The 23,874-nt window shown below is 35.8% G+C and overlaps 1 protein-coding gene across 1 annotated transcript in view; it reads left to right on the top strand.

Annotated features, from left to right (window-relative positions):
- VWDE (von Willebrand factor D and EGF domains) overlaps positions 1-23,368 on the top strand; it is a 55,751-nt gene extending 32,383 nt beyond the window's left edge. Inside the window, 13 exon segments of the mRNA XM_023724357.1 lie at positions 359-609; positions 1,434-1,685; positions 6,961-7,075; positions 10,338-10,904; positions 12,252-12,347; positions 12,618-12,713; positions 13,731-13,826; positions 14,353-14,448; positions 16,084-16,179; positions 19,566-19,661; positions 19,756-19,851; positions 20,391-20,486; positions 23,256-23,368. Coding sequence (XP_023580125.1) covers positions 359-609; positions 1,434-1,685; positions 6,961-7,075; positions 10,338-10,904; positions 12,252-12,347; positions 12,618-12,713; positions 13,731-13,826; positions 14,353-14,448; positions 16,084-16,179; positions 19,566-19,661; positions 19,756-19,851; positions 20,391-20,486; positions 23,256-23,368 — 2,066 coding nt within the window.
- Positions 23,369-23,874: the final 506 nt, after the last annotated feature.

Genomic DNA, 23,874 nt, shown 5'->3' with positions numbered 1-23,874 from the left:
TGAGATGGCAAACATTGAGAAGTAATTTCAGATAACAGAGGAGCTGCATCCAGCCTGGGCAATGAAAATGTGTTTATTTATTTTATGTTACAGTCAAAATGTTTTTGTTTTCTCATAGCAAAGCTTGAAGTCTTGCACCTGTCCGTTACTTTTACATTTCAAAGAATGGAATTGAATTTATTCAAAATGTAAAAAAAAAAAAAATAAAGGAGGAGCGGATGGTGGTTGGGGAAGGCAGCTAATAGAAATTTTAGCATAGTTCAAACTGTATGAAATGCCAGTGTCAGTGGGAGCTCTCCGCATCACACTTCTTTCCTTTTCTACTCAGGTACAAAAGTAAATGTTTTCCTTGTTACAGACAACCAACCCCCAGTGATTCAAGCACTACAAGACACGTTGCAGGCATTTTATGGGGAAAACTTTGTGTACTAGTTCATGGCGTTCAATCCAGAAAGCTCTGACATCCATTTTACCTTAGACTCTGGTCCTGAAGGAGCAAGAGTTTCCCCCACAGGACTGCTTATGTGGAAAGCAGAGTCACAAACCCTCCAGCTTTTCCCTCTACACCTTAGCAATGACTGCAATGCTGAAACTAGAGTCACACTTGAGGTAATATTTGTCATGATAAATATCACTTAATTTTTAACAAGAGTAATAACTACATAATTTTTTTTAATTTATTATTCCTTGTAAGAATTTAAAACCTGAGGAGAGAGTTTCAGTCACAGCAAACATGGATCAAATCACTAATTCCTAGACCACTTTCTTCTGAACTCAACTATGCTAAGGATACAGAATTCATGCATTAAAGATCTGTCTTCACCTATGATTAACTTATGCTCTTTTCCGTCAAGTGATGGTTATTTTAGAATCTCAGATGTTGAATTAGAAATCAAGATTATAAATATAACACTTGAAATAATAAATTAGCAACTATGGTTCTATGTTTTTAATTTACTTTCTTTATGTCAGTCATGAGCTCTTAACGGTTATAAACCGCTTTTGTGCCCTATGCGCACATGAATCTTGGGACACACTTTTTATAGAAACAATATCATAATGGACAATTAGGTTCTATATCATGTTAACTCAGTCATTTAAGTGATGGTTTGGGAACTGACCCAGGTATCTAACTGCTTTCTACTTTTTTTTTTTCCAGTTGTTCTGCTTGTATTATGGAAATTGATTTTGTAACATTTAAAAAATGATCCCTAGCATCTGTATTCTGGCTATGCTATGGTATAATTGCCTTATTAAACCATTTTTTAAATGGTTTTACCATGCTATTAAATATATTTTTAAAAATTGTTTGCAAAAATGTGTGATTTGGTCCTACTTGTACATAAACATGCACGCCTATCATGATTCCAGGGGCATAAACTGAAGAAAATTTTATTGCAAAGTAAAGCATTTACTTTTTGTTTCTCTTGTAGGTGACTGTGAAGTCTTGTGATTGCTTGAATGGTGGATCATGTGTGTCTGACATTAACTTTCCACCAGGAAGTGGAGTGTACCTGTGTGTCTGCTTGCCTGGCTTTCAGGGTGGTCTTTGTGAAGTAGACATCAGTGAGTGCCAATCTAGCCCCTGTGGCCGTGGCCAATGTATTAGTGGTTTTCACAATTATTCCTGTGATTGTCCATCTGAGCTCAAAGGTAAGTTCTGGTTTCTTATGAACCAAATCAGAGTGTGAACAAATTAGAAAGGAAAATGCCTTGGAAATTTCATCTATAGATTTCTCAAGCATGTGTGTGGTCCTAAAGATTTTGATAAACGTTTTTAAAATTCTAATAAAAAATCATCAAAAATGTATTTACTATCCATATTCCTTGGTTTTGTATTGCTTACATGTACCGTTGTAATTTTGCTTACTTTTCTAGTTTTAATAGCAATATTGTATGTCTATACTGCCTTTTGCAAGTTTATAAGCATTCCTGTTTATAGTTGGGATGTAGAAATATATTTAAATATATTGTTTTAGTCATCTAGGGCTGCTATAACAGAAATACCACAAGAGGATGGTTTTAAGGAAGAGAAGTTTATTTCCTCACAGTTAAAGTAGGCTAAAAGTCCAAATTCAGGGCATCAGCTCCAGGGGAAGGCTTTTTCTCTCTGTGGGCCTTCTTCTCTTCAGTGTTCCCCCGGACTAGGAGCTTCTCTGCGCAGGGACCCTGGTCCAAAGGACGCACTCTGCTCCTGGCACTGCTTTCTTGATGGTGTGAGGTTCCCCTGTCTCACTGCTCACTTTTGTCTTTTATATGTCAAGAGATTGCCTCAGGACACAATCCGGTCTTGTAGATCAGGTCCTGCCTTATGAACACAACTGCCACCCATCCTCCCTCGTTAACATCATAGAGGCAGGATTTACAATATATAAGAAAATCACACAATACCAGGAATCATGGCCCAGCCAAACTGATACACACATTTTTGGGGGGACATAATTCAAACCATGACATTGTTATTAGAATATAATATGGAAAAATATAAAAAATTATGACTATAGCAACATAAAATAATCACCAAAGAGGTTTTATCTATAATTCATTAATTTAGAAATATTGTGGTATGAAGTTAGATAGAAATGAAATGAACTTTTATCGTATTTGCTAACTTCTTTATTGTCCTAAAATGCTTGATTCCAGTAATCCCAAGTAAGCATATAACTGATGATCTTTAAATTTCAAGACTTTAAAAAATACATACCAATATTTAATTTAATTTAAATAGATGTAAATGTTAAGTAAGTAAATATGCAATAATTTAGTGATATTTTTCTTGAAGACACCTATTTTAACATTATAACAGAACTAAGCAGAATATTTAAGTGTCTTCTAATTTTCCTCAGCATTTTAAAATAAAAATTTCATCATTTGGGACTATGAATATAGGTACCTTTTATTTTCTTCTATCATATTGTGCTATAGACATTTGAAAGAATTCAAATTTTCCCCCATTGATACGTCATAGATTTTTCTATAATATTGGTTACCATTAATGACTATGAATTTATTCATTCAAAGAAGCTGTTAAGTATTCCAAAAAGCATCACTTTATCTCAAAAATTTTTATTGAAATCCCAAGGCTGAATTTTCTAACACAGTGTAAAATTTTCATGGAATTTCACAGCCAGCACCATAACTGGCTGACCAAAATGTCCTTAAGCTAAGAAGGAAACTGTTCCAAATACCTTTTTTTTTAAATCACTGAGTTTCTAAACAACGTAGAAATTGCTACCATAATATGGTAATTTTATGCCTTAAAAATATTAGTGGACTTCCTAAATCATCTTAGTTCTAGGGAAAATCTCATGTACTGAAGAATCTGGTGGATTGTTAAATGGAATTAACTAATAACTCTATATTTAATATATAATATATTGTAACTGCAGCATCATTCTCCCTTCATAATGTATTTGACCACTTTTTTCACGTTAGAATGGCATACATAAAGAGTAGAGGAAATCAAGAAAAACAGGAGAGGAAGCGAATAACCCGTATAAGAAATGCGATGGGTGATATCACAGCAGAGCCAACTGAAATTAAAAGAATCATAACAGAATACTATGAAAAATTGTACTCTAACAAATTTGAAAACCTAGAAGAAATGGACAAATTTCTAGAAACTCACAACCTACCTAAACTAACACAAACACAGGTAGAACAACTAAATAATCCCTTAAGAAAAAAGAGACTGAAAAGATAATTTAAAAACTCCCAACAAAAAAAAAGCCCTGGCCTGGATGGCTTCACTGGAGAATTCTACCAAACTTTCAGCAAAGAGTTAACACCACTACTACTAAAGGTATTTCAGAGCATAGAAAAGCATGGAATACTCCCAAACTCATTCTATGAAACCAGCATAACCCTGATACCAAAACCAGGTAAAGACACCACAAACAAAGAAAATTACAGACCTATATCCCTCATGAACATTGACGCAAAAATCCTCAACAAAATTCTAGCCAATGGAATTCAGCAGCATATCAAAAAAATAATTCACCATGATCAAGTGGCATTTATACCAAGTATGCAGGGACGGTTCAACATTAGAAAAAATCAATGTAGTCCATCACATAAATAAAACAAAAGACAAGAACCACATGAATTTATCAATTGATGCAGAAAAGGCATTTGACAAAGTCCAACACCCATTCATGGTAAAAACCTCAACAAAATAGGAATAGAAGGGAAATTCCTCAATATAATTAAGGGCATTTATACAAAGCCAACAGCCAACATCATCCTAAATGGGGAGACTTTGAAAGCATTCCCCTTGAGAATGGGAAGCAGACAAGGATGCCCTTTATCACCACTTTTATTCAACATTGTGCTGGAGGTCTTAGCCAGAGCAATTAGGCTAGAAAAATAAATAAACGGCATCCAGATTGTAAGGGAAGAAGTCAAAGTGTCTCTATTTGCAGATGATATGATCTTATATACAGAAATCCCCAAGGAATCCATAAGAAAACTACTGGAACTAATAGAAGATTTCAGCAAAGTTTCAGGATACTAGATAAATATACAAAAATCAGTTGAATTCTTTTACACCAACAAAGAGAACCTCAAAGAGGAAATCACCAAATCAATACCATTTACAGTAGCCCCCAAGAAGATAAAATACTTAGGAATAAATCTAACCAGAGGCGTAAAAGACCTATACAATGAAACCACTAGACACTACTGCAAGAAACACAAAGAGACCTGCATAAGTGGGAAAACATACCTTGCTCATGGATAGGAAGACTCAACATTGTGAAACCAAAGCGATCTACAGATACGATGCAATCCCCATCCAAATTCCAATGGCATTTTTTAATGAGATGGAGAAACAAATCACCAACTTTGTATGGAAAGGGTAGAGGCCCCAGATAAATAAAGCATTACTGAAGAAAAAGAACAAAGTGGGATGCCTCACACTACCTGATTTTAGAACCTATTAAACTACCACAGTAATCAAAACAACCTGGTACTGGTACAACAACAGATATGTAGACCAATGGAACAGAATTAAGAATTCAGACATAAATTCATCCACTTATGAGCAGCTGATATTTGACACAGGCCCAAATTCCATTAATTGGGGAAAAGACAGTCTCTTTAACAAATGGTGCTGGCATAACTGGATATCCGTCTACAAAACACTGAAACAAAACCCATACCTCACACCATGCACAAAAACTAACTCAAAATGGATCAAAGACTTAAATATAAAATTGAAAATGATAAAGATCATGGAAGAAAAAATAGGGACAATGCTAGGAGCACTAATACATGGCATAAACTCATATGAACCGTAAGTAACAATGCACAAGCACTAGAAAAGAAACTAGATAACTGAAAGCTCCTAAAAATCAAACACTTATGCTCATCAAAAGACTTCACCAAAAGAGTTAAAAGACAACCTACAGACTGGGAAAAAATTTTTGGCTATGACAAATCTGATCAGCATCTAATCTCTAAAATCTACAAGATATTGCAAAACCTCAACAACAAAAAGACAAATAGCCCAATTAAAAAATGGGCAAAGGATATGAACAGGCACTTCGCCAAAGAAGATATTCAGGCGGCTAACAGACACTCCTTGGAATATATCCTAGAGAAACAAAAGCCGTCACACGAATAGATATATGCACACCCATGTTCATTGCATCACTGTTCACAATAGCAAAAAGATGGAAACAACCTATGTGCCCATCAATGGACGAATGGATAAAAAAATTATGGCATATCCACACAATGGAATACTACGCAATGATAAAGAACAACGATGAAGCCATGAAACATCTTATAACATGGAGGGATCTGGAGGGCATTACACTGAGTGATTTTAGTCGGTCACAGAAGGACAAATATTGTATAAGAACTCAAGAAAAGGTTTAAACACAGAAGAAAACATTCTTTGATGGTTACAAGGGTGGGGAGGGAGGGTGAGGGTTATTTACTAACTAAATAGTAGATAAGAATTATCTTAGGTGAAGGGAAGGACAGCACACACTACAGGAGAAGTCAGCACAACTGGACTAAACCAAAGCTAAGAAGTTTCCTGAATATAATCAAACACTTTGAGGGACAGAGTTGTGGGGTAGAGGTCTAGGGACCATGCTTTCAGGGGACATCTAGGTCAACTGACATAACAAAGCTTATTAAGAAAATGTTCTGCATCCTACTTTGGTGAGTGGCGTCTGGGGTCTTAAAAGCTTGCAAGCGGCCATGTAAGATGCATCAATTGGTCTCAACCACCTGGAGTAAAGGAGAATGAAGAACACCAAAGACACAAGGAAAGTATTAGCCCAAGAGACAGAAAGGGCCACATAAACCAGAGACTTCATCAGCCTGAGATCAAAAGAACTAGATGGTGTCTGGCTACTACCAATGACCGCCCTGACAGGGAACACAACAGAGAGTCCCTGATGGAGCAGGAGAAAGGTGGGGTGCAGAACTCAAATTCTAGTAAGAAGACCAGACTTAATGGTCTGAATGAGGCTGGAGGAACCCCGGAAAGCATGGCTCCCAGAGTCTCTATCAGCCCAGAATGAAAACCATTTCCGAGGCCAACTCTTCAGACAGGGATTGGACTGGACTGTGAGACATAAAGTGATAGTCATGAGAAGTGTGTCTCTTGGCTCAAGTAGATACAAAAGACTAAACGGCAGCTTCTGTCCGGAGGTGAGATGGGAAAGCAGAGTGGGTTAGGAGCTGGTTGAATGGACATGGGGAATCAGGTGGAAAGGAGGAGTGTGCTGTCACAGTATGGGGAGAGCAGTTAGGGTCACAAAACAATGTATGTATAAATTTTTGTATGACAGACTAACTTGAAATGTAAATTTCATTTAAACTACAACAATAAACAAACAAACAAACAAAAAAAAAGAGTACGGGAAATCAAATAATGAGCACCTGATTGGACATCTAATATTTTTAAATTAAATAACTTGAACTCTTGATCTATATTTTGTTTAGGCAAAAATTGCCAGGAAGATGTTGATGAGTGAATTCAGTCCTTGCTTTCCAGGAGTAGAGTGCCTCAACACCTTTGGTTCCTATCATTGTGGTTCATGTCCAAAAGGACTTTATGGTGATGGAAACATGTGTCATGGTTAATGTCCCTATTTTCTGCCATGAGAGTTTCTTTGTTGCATTTAATTAATTTAAATCACTGTTATATTTACTCTTTCTCTCGTTCACTCATTCAGTATATATGCATTGTGTCCTGCAACAAGCTAGATCCAGATGATGCAGAAATAAATAAGACATATCCTCTGACTTAATAGGTTAGAATGTGATAGCAGGGAGTATGGCATGTAATTTAAAAAAGCACAATACAGTATTCTTTGTATTTTGATTAAAGTTCCTACAGGGAACAGTAGAAACACTACCCAAGGAATCACATCTGCCTGAAAGGGTAAAGAAAAGGAAGTATCACTAGGGCTGAATCTGAGGTATCAGATGTTCTAGGGTAAAAACATCACAAAGTTTAGTAAAGAAAAAAGAGAAATTTTATTAGGCATATATTCAAAAAGGCAAGAGTGGGAAGCGGACAAGCATGCTGCCAGAACTAAGGTCTGCCCGAATCTGAGGAACGTTTACAGAATCATCAGTATATATTAACATCACAAATGGGTAAAATCATTGAAAGCTTCACCTTTTCACTGACTGACATAAAACTACTAAATCAAAGTGATTCTGCATTTTGAATCATCTTAATAATCATTGGTACAGGTTTCAGTAACAGTCAGGAGGGCTTCATTGGTCCAATGAATTTTCTATTGACTAAATGCTAATAGAAAAAGATAAGAGCGGAAAGTCTTTTGTGTTCTGTTTGATTGGTTTATGTGAGAAGTTCCCTAGAAGATATTTTCCAAGATTGTCCCAGCTATTGTCTTTATATTTCAGGGCCCAGTTGATGTGTCCTTGTGAGTCCAGCTCCAGCTGGGTCACATTCTCTGTGCTCAAGGACAGGGAATAGTGGCTCCAATATTATCTCCTTAATCAAGACTAGGAGAGAGAAGGGATTCTAGGAAGAAGAAACAGCATGAGAAAATGTACAGAGGCAAGTTACATCACAGCACACCTTTAGCACTGTGAATAATTCAGTGTTTCTAGAGCATAGGAGGTAAGGGTGTAGCTCTGTAAGAGCTGAAGCTAGAAAGGTAGCTTGTGGCCACATCACTGACAAGACTTGGGGTCACTTTTTAAATAGGATTTTGAAGTAGATTTTGAAGTAGAAGAGGAACATGATAAGGTTTACATCTGAGAAAGTTCATTTAAGGAGTAGTCTGAAGAATGGCCCATTTTTAGGGAAGGAGCTGGGTAAGTCCAAAAGTGAGAAGAAGAGCTAAGACATTATTGAAATATATAGCAACACTTGAAGATGTTTTGACCTAAGGTAAGGTGAGACTGGATGAAAGAGATGCTAAAAAAGTAAATTGACAGTAAGTAGACTTAGAATGGTGAGGGAAAAAGAGCAATTAAGAGCGATTAAGTTTCAAGTTTAGGAGAATGGGAGTGCAGAATTGGCAGTCACATGCAATATGAAAAAAAAAGAATTTGGAGGGGGAAGATAATGGACACATAGAGACTGAGGACTATACAAGTGGAGCTCAGGAAAGAGGACTGAGTTAAAGATACAATTCTCTAGGTCATCAGCCATGGGATGAAATTGCCCAGGGGGAACACTGAATTAAAAAAGAGGACAAAAAATATTGGTGGACATTAACATTTCAAAAGATTTAAGTAGAAATATAAGTTATAGAAGACAGTATTAAAGAACAATACCTTTAGTGTACTTAAGCTAATGGGATCCTATTCTGATGAAAAGCATATGTTAATGAGGTAATACCACCTTGTGCTTCAAATTGGTGTGAGCCTGTCTAGCGCTGGAGGTAACAAAAATGATGAGCACAGTGCAGTATGGCAAGGGGAATTCTCTGCTATTTCAGCAACTCGCATTTCTCCTTCAATATCCAGTGCCTAGTACTCAACACCATCACACGTTCCACTCTATGCACTTAAGTGATTTAACATCCCTCTTTTCCAGTCAAAGAGGTCCATTCCCTCAGTAAAACCTTTCACAACTGGGATTAAAAAGGAAAGCAAGTGGAACCAAATTCCATGGTGCATGAATAACTAACAAATCTCTTCATTTTGTCATAAGTATTCTGTATTTTAGGAAGATACTTATTAATCCAAAGAATTTCTTTTCTAGTTTTTTTTTTATTGTACTTTAGATGAAAGTTTACAGAGCAAAATAGTTTCTCGTTAAACAATTAATACACATATTGTTTTGTGACAATGGTGCCAACCCCGTGACAATGTCAACAAATCCAAAGAATTTTTGATTATTGTTGGTGTTTAGTGAGTTTTGTGTTAGGCACCAGAGTCAATGCATATAAAAATAAGTAAAGCACAGTTGTTATTCTTGAGATTATTACTAACTAGTAGAGGAAAGGGACACGTAAGAGTTAATATCATGAAGAACACAGTTCTGTGAGAGCATAGAGTTGGAAGAAATTGATTGGGTGGATGAATGGGACTGAGGACAGGTGACATTTTAAACTAGTTCTCTAATCTCATTTGCAATGTGTTTAATTCAAGTGACATTTGAATTGTATGTTCTTACTCATGATGCTTTGATTTAATAATACTTTCACTCTGGCGGTCATTTCTAATTTTTAATAAAATCATTAATTATTGTTCTTTAACTTTTATGCTGTCCAACATTCCAAGTGATCTTTTGTACCCAAATAGGTTATAAATTTCTTGAAGGCAAGAACAAGTTCATGACTTATTATAGCCCAGTTCCTATAGTGTTATAAACCCAAAACAAAACCCATTGCCATGGAGTTGATTCTGACTCAGAGAGATCCTATAGGATCCTATAGAACTTCCCCATATGGTTTCCAAGGCTGTGATCTTTACAGAAGCAGATTGCCACATCTTTCTGCCATGGAGTGGCTGGTAGGTTCAAATCTCTGTCCTTTAGGTTAGCAGTCGAGTGCTTAGCCACTGTGTCACCAGGGATCCTTGTTACACACACTAAAAAAAAAAAAAAAAAAAAAAAAAACCTAACCCGATGCTGTCAAGTGGATTCTGACTCAGCAACCCTATAGGAGAGAGTAAAACTGCCCCATAGGGTTTCCAAGAAGTGGGTGGTAGATTCAAACTGCCAGACCTTTTGGTTAGCAGCCAAGCTGTTAACCACTGTGCCACCAAGACCCTGTTATACACATAGTAGACACTAAATAAAGAAATGAATTACTCACTACCAAACTGTGAGTAAAGCAGAGCATTAATAAATGTTATTGACTAACATTTCTGTTTGTTTTTCTGTTGTTTAGATATAGATTCTCATCCATCATCAACTGAGAATTCACCAATTGGTACAGGCTTTACCCATAGTCCTCCTACTATCAAAAAGTTCTTGGACACAACTAACCATATCTTGCACTTATTAAAATCAGTTACAACTCAAATGAATAATTCAAAGAAGTTTATTTCCTATCATATATCAGGTTTTGAACACGTGGATCATGCTGTCAGCACAAATATCAGTCTGGATGAGTTGGAAGTTTCTATGAACAACCTTAGTTCTTTAAGCATCAACCCAAAAAGCTCCCGTGGCAAAGCAAAGGATGTTTTTCAGAGCACCATCCAAACAGAGGCAGGAGAGTATAATTCTCAAGTTTACAGGTCTTGCCAAGGCCACACACAGTATAAGGATGGGTTTGCATCATCAGTTACTAGAGCAATCACTGTCTCACCAGAAAAGCCTGGATCGACCAAAATATCAACTTGTGCTGATTCACCTCGTTTTCTTGGTGTTTCCTGTGTGCCAACCACAGATGGTCATTTCAAATGTGGATGCTGTCCATTTGGGTATTATGGAGATGGTATCAGTTGCAGAGGTAGTATAAAAACTCTTTGGAAGACTCAAAGAAAATTATCTAGTTCAAATTTAAGCAATTAAGAAATGCTTTTCTATTTATTCATATCTATTGATTCCATTTATTTATTTCTAATTTCTTCATTTTCTGTATATCCTTTAATAGAAGAAAAAACTTTTTTTCTGTTTTTAAAATAATGTTAATATTATATAGTATTGCAACTATATAATATATATTATAAATGTAATATTTGTTGCATACCTACCTACTGTGTTTCAGGGTCTATGGAAATATTCTGTACCAATAATGTCATATAATCCACAAAAACCCCACAGAGTAGGTGTTATTTTTCCCACTTTGCAGATGAGGAAGAAGAACCTTGGAGGGCTAATTGACTCCCCTGATGTGAAGCAGCTAAGGAGATAAAATGAGGATGTGGATATAGGCCTGATTAACATTGTGGTTTGGATTCTTTTCAACTCACAGTGGGCATTTGCCATTTCAGGTTACTAATTCTGACACATTTACTCACTTGCATAAACTAGGTTTCTTGTAATTCTTCCTGTTCTTCTGGGGATAAAAGAAGTGCATGGCTTTAATTTTGAAAGAAATGTTTACATCTTTTCACAATCATCAGTATTGTTTTATGTGATACAAATCAAATCTTTGGCATTCACAACGTAGAAGTTATTTTTTTTGTTATTGTTTTGTTTGTGTTTTGGCCTATTTGAAAGCAAATTTAAGCAAGAGAGCTGTTGGAGAATTCCTTTCATTCTTACTGTTACCTAGAGGAAATTTTGTTTTTCTCTTTTTTGTGGGAATGATAATAATAAAAATGTCACTAGCTAAGTGTTGATAAAAGAAAACTCCTTTTTATTTAGGAATAAAACAAAATAACCTCATGCATTTCAGCCACTTCACAAAGTGTTAAGTGCCAACTAGTTAGAAGATATCAGGCAGATAGAAGAAGTTTAAGGAATAAGCTTAAAATTTTCCTGGCATCTTGATCTTGAAATTATGATTATCCCTGGCATTCACCAGCATTTGATTAGTATCTGAAACGTCTTCATTTTCCCCTGAAAAAGACTCATCCCATTTACGGTTAGCCGCCAATCCTGATCAGGTTCTGCTATGGGAGTAAATACCACCTGTGATGCTTCTTTTTTACCTTTAAATGTTTTCCTCAGTCATTATAGTAGTAAAATAAATATCAGGGAAAATAATGATATAGGTAAATATAGTGGTTATTGTTTAATAATAGTATGAATGTTTTCAAATTTCAGATAATTTTGCTTTCACTATAACTAAGTCTATGGGCAAAATGTATACTATATTGACAATTAACTCTTTTTTCCTTGACTTTTACAGCCATGTGTAGACACCCATGTGGAAAAAGCAGGGAGTCCGTTGCCCCAGATATATGCAAATGTAAACCTGGTTACACTGTTTCTAACTGCCAAACTGGTAGGTACAAATTTCATTAGTTTATGTAATGAATTTAATTAATAATATTCTAAACCAGGAGCTCTGGTGGCACAGTGGTTAAGAGGTATTGTGAGCTACAGCTGCTAACCAAAATGTCAGCAGTTCAAATCCACCAGCTGCTCCTTGGAAGCTGTATGGAGCAGTTCTCCTCTGTCCTATAGGGTCACTATGAGTTGGAATTGACTTGATGGCAATGGGTTTGGTTTTGGTTTTTTGGTTATTCTAAACCATGGTTTTTCTTTTATACAGCGGTATGTCACCCTGACTGGAAAAACCATGGAAAATATATGAACCCTAACATTTGTGAATGTCCTCCAGGACACGATGGAGCAACCTGTGATGAAGGTGATAATTCAAATAAAAAATCAAGTAGAAGAGCCAAAATAAAGTACTTCATTTTTCCTTTAAAATCTTTTCTAAAGAGGATTCCGTTTTACTGTGTCTATATTAATACTTATTTATTAATGTTGCTGAGGGGCTATGAGTTTTCTAAACGTTTATTGAAAGTAATTTTATTTGTAGATTTTAAAAACTTAAAGTTTCCAAAATCAGAGCTCCTACAGCAGAAACTTTTTTTGTCTTTGGCGAAATTATCTCCTGAAATAATTTCTTGAGATTTAGTTATAAGGTGCCAATTTACCCCTACAGATACTTTAGCATCAAGCAAAGGACACCTAATTATTGAATGACTTGTCAAATATATTGTTCCAAGGAAATGTTAATCGCCAAATAGAAGATAGCAGGTAGTAAGAAGAAACCCAAAAAGATCTTTTAAGGATGTCTATAGCCTTGCAATTTCATTGTTTTGGTTTAAATCTAAAATGGAGAATTTATTAAATGGCATTTCTAAAATGTATGATATTTTAAAGAAATAAATTTGTTGCTTATTTTTAAAAATAATATTATAAAAGAATATACTTTGGTAAATGGTCCATACAGTTATTAATAAGTTGTGAGTGACCTTAAGTATTTTCATGACCAGGTAAGGTACAAATTAACAAATTAAAGTAAATTTAGGATGAATGAATGGAAATATTTAATGTAAATATCATATGAAAATAACTAAGGAAATATAGAAATGTTTATTCATTTATAGGGTAGGGATACATAAATTCTAAGTCTCACTTTTCAAAAGAAACTTTAGGTCAGTTATGCATCAATTTAAGCAAACGTTTTCTAAACGAAAGCATGCTGACGACGTGTGCGTGTTAACCCATATAGTCAGTCCCATAGAGCTAATCTTCACAGTAAAAGGGAGCTCATTGTAAGTTGCTCTTACCACAAGGTTTAATTGTGGCTGTGCATCGTAATTACAAACTAACTTGTTAAGACCTGACTTAATAACATAATCTGTGTCTGCAGAACATTGTAACCCACCTTGTGGACATAGTGGCACGTGCTTGGCTGGCAATCTTTGCACTTGTCCTTACGGTTTTGTAGGACGAAGATGTGAAACAAGTAAGCAAAACTCTCTTGCAGTCTGTTATAATGATACTGCTCCTTTGACTCATTGATGGCTAAACTAAATGAGATGAACACAAACCCTAAGTAAAGAGCACACATTCATGATTAGTTACCAATGTCGTTTCCATCCTACATATCACCTGGAGCAGCTACAGAGGAGCAGTACTAAGATAAAGAAGTTTGTTCTTTGAGACAGCAGCAATTTCTATTTATTATTTGCATATAAGTTTATCACATTTAATTTATACTTGTGACTGCTTTCATCAGCAACTAATAGTTTTCCCAAATACCCAACGCTTATTTACCACTCAGTGTTTTTTTCTTTTTCCATTTTATTAGCAAAAAACAACTGAGTTTGAGAATTGAATGGCTTTCAAAGCCAAAGTATAAATTATATTTTATTTTTCTCTCTGATATTAGCAGATGTGATTGGCAGTTATGAGTTGGGTAGGTAATAGCCAACAATATGATCATCCCAAGTCTCATTGACCTTTCTTCTATTCTTATTTCATGATCTTAGTGATTTGTAACAGGCACTGTGAAAATGGAGGTGAATGTCTTACACCAGATGTTTGCCAGTGCAAACCTGGCTGGTATGGACCCACCTGTAGTACAGGTAAAATCAGAAATATTTTCAATGACTATGTCTGTTAAAAGAAACTTAAAATGTGGCCATGTCCTAAAGACTTTGCACCTAGGAAACATAAAACTGATCTGACAAGACTGGTATGGGCTGAGGTTGTTATTTCAGATGGATTTTTCAAACAGCCAATTGCCACTGAATTGATTCCAACTCATTGTGACCCCATGTGTATCTGAGTAGAACTATGTTCCATAGAGTTTTCAATGGCTGATTTTTTGGAAATAGATCACCAGGTCTTTCTTCCAAGGTGCCTCTGTGTGGACTCTTAACTTCCAACGTTTGGCTTAACAGCTGAGTGTGTTAACTGTTTACAACACCCATGGACTCCTGATTTTTTAAAACCCTATCTCTAATCTTCATTTTTTTCTTCTTATATTAGACTACACAGTGTTTTACTGCCCTCCTCTAATCCTATCCAACTAATTTTTTTGACTTTATATTTCTCTCACTCTACCTGCCTGGGTCATGGTGGAGAGAAACAGAACTTTGTTGCATCTTCTATGTTAAGTTTTTTGACCACAGTACACACATTATATTTCATTAAATATCCATGCAATTCTGAATGAAGTAGACGCCCATCATGTTAGTACTAATGTAATTCCATTTATTTATCACAGTTTCAGGTTTGCTTACTTGGCAGCAGTGTTTGTGTTTATCCATGCTTAATCTAATGTCCTTTGGGATTTTCTCAGTGTCAACTCAATTAAGCATTTATGACCTACCAACTATGTGTGAGGTGTGATGTAATGAGAGACTAGGATCAATGTAATTTTGTCGTGATTTCAAGTAACATATTATTAGTGAAGGAGACATGAGTTAGAGTTATAAAAAATAATTACCATGTAAGTTGGGTTGTGATAAGTAACATAAAATGGTGCACAGTTCTTCGGAAACAGAGAAGAGAGAAATTAATTCCAGCAAATGGAGGTGGGAAGAAAATAGTGTTTGAGGTAGTATTTGGAATGGGTACACTCTAGGTCGAAAAATGGGATTGGGGGTGCCTTTCTAAGTGGAGCAAAGGTAAAGAAGCAAAAGCAGAGAATGTTTTGAATGTACTAGGACTTGCGTGCAGTGTTCCTGTTTGAATGGGGGTGACTTAAAGAATTACACATGGCCAAATGTATTTGAGCAGATTAGAAGCCATCCAGTTAGTGCTGTTGACTTGTGTTTTCTTGACTTCCTGTCATTTCTTCAGTTTACCAAGGCCTTGTTATTATTTGTAAACGTAATGAACATACATTCAAAGCTATCACCCAGTTATTTCATTCCTCTTCTTTTACGGTGACACAGTGGTTAATGCACTCGGCTACTAGCCAAGAGGTTGGCAGTTCAAACCGACCAGTCACTCCACAGAAAAACGATGTGGCAGTCTGCTTCAGTAAAGATTTACGGCCTTGGAAGCCCTATGAGGCAGTTCTACTCTGTCCTATAGGGTTGCTATGAGTCAGAATCGACTTGATGGCAGTGGGTTTGGTTTTAGGTTTTTGAGTTTTACTTGAAGTAAAAATGAAATATTTCATTATGCACTGTTTTGTACTTTTGTGAAGCTTTCAGTTTTTTATTAAATAGTAAAACTTTTACGGTCTGTTTCCCTCCTGTTTTCATTAGCTTTGTGTGACCCCGTTTGCCTCAATGGTGGTTCTTGTAATAAGCCAAACACTTGCCTCTGTCCAAATGGATTCTTTGGTGCACAATGTCAGAATGGTAACGATCTTTTGTTTATAAAAGTCAAAGGAAACGTTATTAATAAATAGAACTTTGAGTAAAAATGAGACAGTTTCTAAGGGGAAGATGCTATTTATTTCAGTGCTCTATTCAGATATTGCAGATTTGGCCACTAAATGACCAGTTCATAGAAATTTACCAGAGTTATCATATAAAAGGGTTATATTTACCCAACACATGCTTGACTTGCAACCTTGTCACTTGTCTATATGGTTTCATAGGACTAAGTTATAAAAATCAAATAAGCAAAGTTCTCTTGCAGTCCATTATAATGAAATGGTGTCATTTTTGCTGCCTTCACAGAAAAAAATGGTTGATTTATGGTCAATCTAATGCCCACTACTATCCCATGATCTCTCTTGACTTTAGTTTCATTAAACATTTATGAATCCTATGCACAACACTGTGCAAAATGATGTGGGAAATAAAGAGCCATCATTTTCCCCCTTCATGGCCTGCTGTTTGTGACTCCTTCTGTAACATAATTAATGCTGTAGGTTTCATCAGAATAATGTGAATGCTCTGAGGCTGACAGTGCAGACATGAATTAATTTCAATAAATGATATTTAAGATATATTTTCTGCATCTTTATATTTATTGAATTTCTACAAAATGTAGAGATTTTTTATATAGAACATGTCATAATTTAACTTATAAAATCTACACTTTCCTTGCAGTATTATACTTTAATTTATAATCCTATGCTTTTATTTGGAGTTTTTGCTAGGATTCTCAAGATGACATTGAGGCAGAAAAGAAATCTTCACTTGGTTTCACAGTGGTTAAGAGCTTAGGCTGCTAACCAAAAAGTCAGCAGTTCAAATCCAGCAGCTGCTCCTTGGAAACCCTATAGGGCAGTTCTACTCTGTCCTATATGGTCGCCATGAGTCAGAATTGACTCAGTGGCAATGGGTTGGGTTAATATGAAATATATGGGCGTAGGAAATGAGCTCCTTTAATTCAGATTTCCTTGAGAAACTACTTTGAAAAATGAAAAGAAGTGAAGACTAAATTAAGACATATGTTGAAAACTAGGATACTGTGACTAAACCCCTGCCAAAGAGTTATAGATGTGGCTCTGAGCGACGAATGTAAGAAGGGAAACAGAGATGCTTACGTTTCTCATGCTACTTGCAATCGATGGAAACTATAGTGAGGAAATTCTCTTTCTCCAAAACTTGTATGCCAGCCTATGTAACTGGAAAAAGGAAGACATGTCTAAATTATTAAGTTGAATTAAAAATTATCTGTTGAGCATATGCCATGTGCTTAGAGCCTGGGAAACAGGTTCCTGTAGTGGGAGTAAAGCAGGTTTGGGAGTTTGCTAGTTTCTGCAACTAACAATCATGGACTTTGGAAATTCCCTTAAACTTTCTGGCCTCAGACTTAGTTTGATCTAGACAGTTGCTGCAAGGTGTAAACTAGACACGCAGTGGACTACCTGCACCTACAGTGGCCGATCAGCACATGGTTGGCCACCATAAGTGGTCTTATTATTGTCATTAAGACATGCCATGAAAGATGCAGGGGAAAAACTAAAACAAAAGAACATGACATTTATTCTTGTGAGGCCAAATGGTGGAAGGGAAGATGGCACATACACACCAAAAGCAATTGAATACAATCAGGTAGAATATGGCTAAAAATAAACATGAGGAGCATATGCTGTGTGTGCTATAGAATTTCAAAAGAGGAAGAGAGAAATTGAGGTAGAAACATCAGCAAAGGCCTAAACGACTTTATTAATAAGGAAGGTTAAAATGGCTGGTTGGAGAGATTATTTTAAATATATCTTCCGATTTTCTTAGCCTCTTGGATGCCATAAGCCCATTCCTCATGGAAGGTGAGCCCCCATTATTTGGCTCACTTTGGGGTCTGATGGGAGATTCATCGGAGGCCAATAAAATCCCCAAATAAATGTGTGAGGATAGATTTTCCAATAAACTTTCTTTTTCCTAAAATGGGATTGTGGTGGGCATGACCAAGTTTAATATTTATGCCTTTTATCAAATATTATTTTCAATTGTATGTGTATTTTTGCATAAATATGGTCTTTATCACTACATTCAAGTCTTTGTGGATGTTTATCCATTATAGCAAGTCTTATAATCAGTTTTTTTTTTTTTTACTTTAACATTTCTAATCATTGGCATTTCCTTTGGTACTTTTGCCGTCTAATTAATTTTCCCTAATAAATAGAAAATAATCTCAAATTACATAAAATGGAAGAGCATTTCTAGATTAATAAAAAGTACTAGTATAACACTACATGAGAGAAAGTGACTCAGGCATGAACCAGAAAAGATTCAGCCTAAAAGAGTGGAAATTATCCACTTACTAAAAGCATTCAGTTACATTGTTTTATAGCTAAAATACTACATTATTTTCATTTGTACAACTCTTTGATGTCAGAGGAATTGTCCTTACAGTGTTTGGAAATAAAGAATGCTGCTATTTAAGAAAGCTCTCATGCAAACTGGGAGGCAGCCTACGCCAGCACTGTTACCAAAATCAGTTAATTGAACATCCATTTGTAAAAGAGTAAACTAATTCCTAAGCCTGAATGGTACCCAAGATTTTGGAAAGTTATTAATCTATTTAATTAGCATTTTGAGAAAGATTAAATGTTTTTTACAAACTCCAGGCCGGTTTGCCTGGATATTATTTTAAAAATAACTATTTGATTTTCATATTTGAAAGAAACATGAAGCGATAATAATAATTTCATAAAAGATGATCTCAGTCTCTGAATTGCATAGAACAGAATTATATACACAGATGATACTAGTAAAAAGTATTCAAGATTATCCAATAAATTATTCCTAACAAAACCAAGGATTTACTGTTGAGATTTGTACCAACCCTTCACAGGAATATGTTACATATAAAGTTCCACCTTCATTACCTTGGTAGGTATTCAAAAGTCTATTTTAAAATATTTTTAATTATCACATGCTAGGTTGTTGAAATCCTTCTAATTTCCACAAAAACACGTACATTCTTATTTTGAGCTTGGTTCTGACTTGTTTTCTTGGGTTTTGACCTGACCATTTCATTCTTTAATTCTAAGTATGGTGGAACAGAAGTTTCATAATATGTGGACTATAATACTATAGACTTCATTCGTTATGGACATTTCAGCAATACATTTCAACTTGTGCTAAGCCACTGGCAGCGTATAGCTACAAGCGTTGGATTTTATGATTTAGAAGGGACAGTTTAATGGCTTGCAGTTGTGATCTTTTATTTTAATAGCATATCCCTCTGCCTTGTGGCCTTGTAGATAACAAGTACACGATGCCATATGTAGTATATGAAAATTCAACATGTAATAATCACAGATTGCTGCCTTGTGTTCTTTCAGCTATCTGTCACCCTCCCTGTAAGAATGGTGGCCACTGCATGAGAAGTAACATGTGTGCCTGTCGTGAAGGATATGCTGGCAGGAGATGCCAAAAAAGTAAGACACTCCTAAATGTATTTGCCAATTACAGGTGAAGCATTCACAAAATGGTTTCTACATAAGGGCTGATATTTCATGCTTTTATCTTAAGGCGTCTGTGATCCTATGTGCATGAATGGAGGAAAATGTGTGGGACCAAACATTTGCTCTTGTCCTTCTGGTTGGAAACGGAAACGATGCAACACACGTAAGAGGAATACTCTTCAAATGCTAAGCCTTCATCCTTCGTGGGAACATAGGGAATTCAAAACAAAGACCATTTTCCTTGTTTTTGTTTGTTTGTTCATTTTTGTTTGCACTTATTTATTTGCTCCTGTTTTAGGAGATACCACTTTAAAGTAGAAAGAGTAAAATGCAAAGCCCTATTAACTCATTCTTTCAGAGTATCAGAGGAAAAAAATTTTCCTTTCTATGAAATTACTATTTAAAATCAGCAGCTATTGCAGTGTATTTGTGGAAGTGAAAACTGGGAGGCATCATAAACTTCCAACAATTGGAGACAATCTAATCATGATGCATGTAAACAATGGAACACTGTACATTCATTAAAATCATGTTTTCTAAGGACGTGTAATGACATTGGGAAATGTTCTTAACAAAATATTAAGGCAAGAGATCCTTTAATTATTTGACTTTTAACCATCATCTGTTTTCTTTGTTTCAATTTTTGTTGTTTTTAATAGGATTAGACTAGTAGTTAAATTTTCAACTTGTTTATATTTGCAGCTATCTGCTTTCAGAAATGTAAAAATGGCGGTGAATGTATTGCTCCAAGCATGTGCCATCGTCCAGCTACCTGGGAGGGAATGCAGTGCCAAATACGGAAGACTACAGGATTTGTTTCCTCCTAAACAGTATGAGCCTAAATCTGTTGTAACTGAACAAAGCATAGCCATGGGGGTTGGGGGGTAGGGGAGAGAAGACCCAGATGCTAATACTTTTTTTTAAAGTTTGGTTTTAGAAATAAAAAGGTTCGTCTACTTTATACCCATTTAAAAGAAAAAAGTATGGTATAATGTATCAATACTTTGTACAGCATAAACCAAAAAAACAAACCCACTGCCATCGAGTCAATTCCGACTCATACTGATCCTATAGGACAGAGCAGAACTGCCCCATAGGGTTTCCAAGCTGTAAATCTTTAGGGAAACAGTGCCACATCTTTCTCCCGTGGAGGGGCTGGTGGGTTCAACTCGCTGACATTTTGGTTAGCAGCCAACGCTATAACCACTGCACCACCAGTGCTCTTAAAAAAGAGCATAGCTAGTCTCAAATGTGGTTTTTGGGTCTTCCGTGAAGTTCCTTCTGGTGAACCAAAAACCAAAAAACCCCAAACCTGTTGCCGTCCAGTCAATTCCGACTCATACTGACCCTAAGGACTGAGTAGAACTGCCCCATAGGGTTTCCAAGGAGCGGCTGGTGGATTTCAACTGCCGACCTTTTGGTTAGCAGCCAAAAATGCTAGGAAGAAGAGTTAGCAATTACGATTTGCATTGTTTGTTCTGGAAAGAGTACTGTGTGAATCATGAGAGAGAATGTTAAAAAGATGTTAAAAGCACATTAAGGTAGAAATATGCCCGGTGGTTGTAGATGGAGGTGCCCTGAAAGGCACAGCCATGGTTTGTGGACCCTGAAGCACCTTTGTATGGATTAGGAAAAGTTCCCATTCCTCAAAACGTTTTATGACTGTCCTAATACAGTGGTGCAGTGGTTAAGAGCTCAGGCTGCTAACCAAAAGGTCAGCAGTTCTAATCCACCAGCCACTCCTTAGAAACTCTATGGGGCAGTCCTACTTTGTCCTATAGGGTCGCTGTGAGTCGGCATCGACTGGAGAGCAATGGGTTTGGTTTGGTTTTTTAATACAGTGATGATATTATTTGAACAGGAGCCCTGGTGGCGCAGCAGTTAAGCGTTTGGGTGCTAACCAAAAAGTCGGCAGTTTCAATCCACCACTCGACCGTGGAAACCTTATAGGGCAGTTCTACTCGGTCCTATAGAGTAGCTATGAGTCCGAATGGACTCCAAGGCAACGCGTTTGGTTTTTGTTTTGTTTTGTTTTGTTTTGTTTTGTTTTGGTATTATTTGAACAAGATGTGTTACTGCCGTCTGCTGGCGAGCTTTTGTAATAAAGATTCAAATCTATGAAGTCCACAATGTAAGTGGTGCTTCCTTAGCTGTGGAGTCCTTGTGCCTTATACAAACTGCCTAACTGTATACAGCAGCCTTGTGGAAAATACACTCCTTCAAATGGTATAAAACCAGATAGAACATGTTCTTGAAAAATGCAAGCTTTCAATATGAGATACTGAAACAGTACCTCTCCCCTAAAAAAATGACTATATGCTATATAATTTTATATTCTGCTTATTTTCACCCAATATTACTTAAAAGCATTTATTGTATCCTTAAAAATGTAATTTTAAACTATATATCAAATTCCATTATGTAAATACCATAATTCACTTAACCTTTCTTCTTATGTTAAATATTCTAATTACTTTCAAGTTACTGCTATTGTGGAATTGTATTGATATTAAAAACAAATATTTTACTTTTATTTCAAGAAGGCTTTTCTTTTCCATGAACGTAAAAGTTCCTGACCCAAACTTAATCCACCAGCCGTTTTTTATTTTCTCGCTCTCACCCAAAATGGCTGTTCCAAAGGGCAGACCATAACAAAACCATTAACCTGTGATTAAATGAGAAAGACTTGGGCTTCTTCAATTTGAATTTCTTGAGGTCTTGGGACTGCAGGTGGGTGGAGGGGCGAATCTTCCATGTAGTTGCCTTTTTAATGTTACCTCAGTAGCCATTAAATATGTCCTCACCAGGGAAATCTCTATACTTTAAGCAAAAGTTATTTAAGTCTGTGAATTCTCCATTCTCTAGAAGGGGCTTCCTCTTGTATTAGGGAACATTTCTCCAATTTGCAAATTGTTTATTAAATCATAGAGCAATCAAATATTGTGTTATTATTTTAAATTAATACATGATTGTATTTTTAACACTATTATAAGTGTTATAAACATTGTCTCCATATGTAGATATATAGGTAGATATAGATTTTTTTAATTTCCTTGGGAGAGATTTCAAGAGAGAAATTTCTAGCACAGTGTGCAAATCTTTAAGAAGTTTCCAATAGAGTTGTTTTACACTAAACTACTAATGATTGTATATGAAATTGTCTGTTTTTTATACATTGGCTAGCATTGCATTCTTTCTTTTTTGAATTCTTGCTAAATTGTTAAAAAGCAAATTATAAACATTATTTTCTGTTATTGATTTGGCTCCCCTCCCTTTAAAAAAAAGACAGAGTACTTTAAAATGTAGCCAGTGTAAATTTCTGTTTGCTCTAATAACATCTTTATAGAATTGTAAAAGTGTTTAGAGATTTGACTATTTTGTTTCTCCTTATGTGTTTGTGTGTATGTGTGTCTTCCGTTTCCAGGAAGATGGGAGTGCAATCAGCCATTCATAGCTTCTTTTGACCCCCTTTAGAGGACCAGTTAGTAAATAGCTTCAGATACTGGAATACAGTATGTCACAAGCATTCCATGTTAAAAGGTAATTGTCAACATTTGTGTATTACAGCAATTTGCAATCCAAAGTGTCTTTATGGAGGCAGATGCATATTTCCCAATGTGTGTTCTTGCCGCACTGGATATTCCGGAGTCAGATGTGAAAAGAAAATTCCGGTATTTTAAATAAGTATTTGCTATTAGCATCTGCATATCTATCCAGATATTCAGTTTGGCAATTGTCACCTATCTGTTAATGCTTTATTTTCTTTTATTTCCAAACGAGAGGAAAAGAAAAAACATACAAAGGGTGACTATTTGCCTCTAAAACTGAAAAGTACTATTATTTTAGTGTCATTATAGAATTTTCTATACAAAATTCTAATGTGCATTTGAGGAATTTCAATGTGTAGATAAAACAGTCAAATGTAATGCAGTATTTCATGGCACTGGAGCTGAAAGAGAGCAAATATTCCCCAATTTGTATTTAAGACACCACTATTTATACTTTGGTCAAATACTAGATCAAGAGAAGCCTTCATATCTTAAAAAATAAATCTTATCACTCTTAAATCCATGAATCACTATGTCATTGACTTGGGGTAGCCCTAAATAGTTTTCAGTGGGGCATGTTTCTATAATCATTTCTGTGTTTTTAAAGCTTAAACGGCTTTTTGTATGATCTCTAATCT

Source organism: Trichechus manatus, unplaced genomic scaffold (assembly GCF_000243295.1).
Source record: "Trichechus manatus latirostris isolate Lorelei unplaced genomic scaffold, TriManLat1.0 scaffold00242, whole genome shotgun sequence".
NCBI lineage: Eukaryota > Metazoa > Chordata > Mammalia > Sirenia > Trichechidae > Trichechus > Trichechus manatus.
Note: the sequence above shows the minus strand (reverse complement) of the source record. Positions and strands in the feature narration are given on the sequence as shown.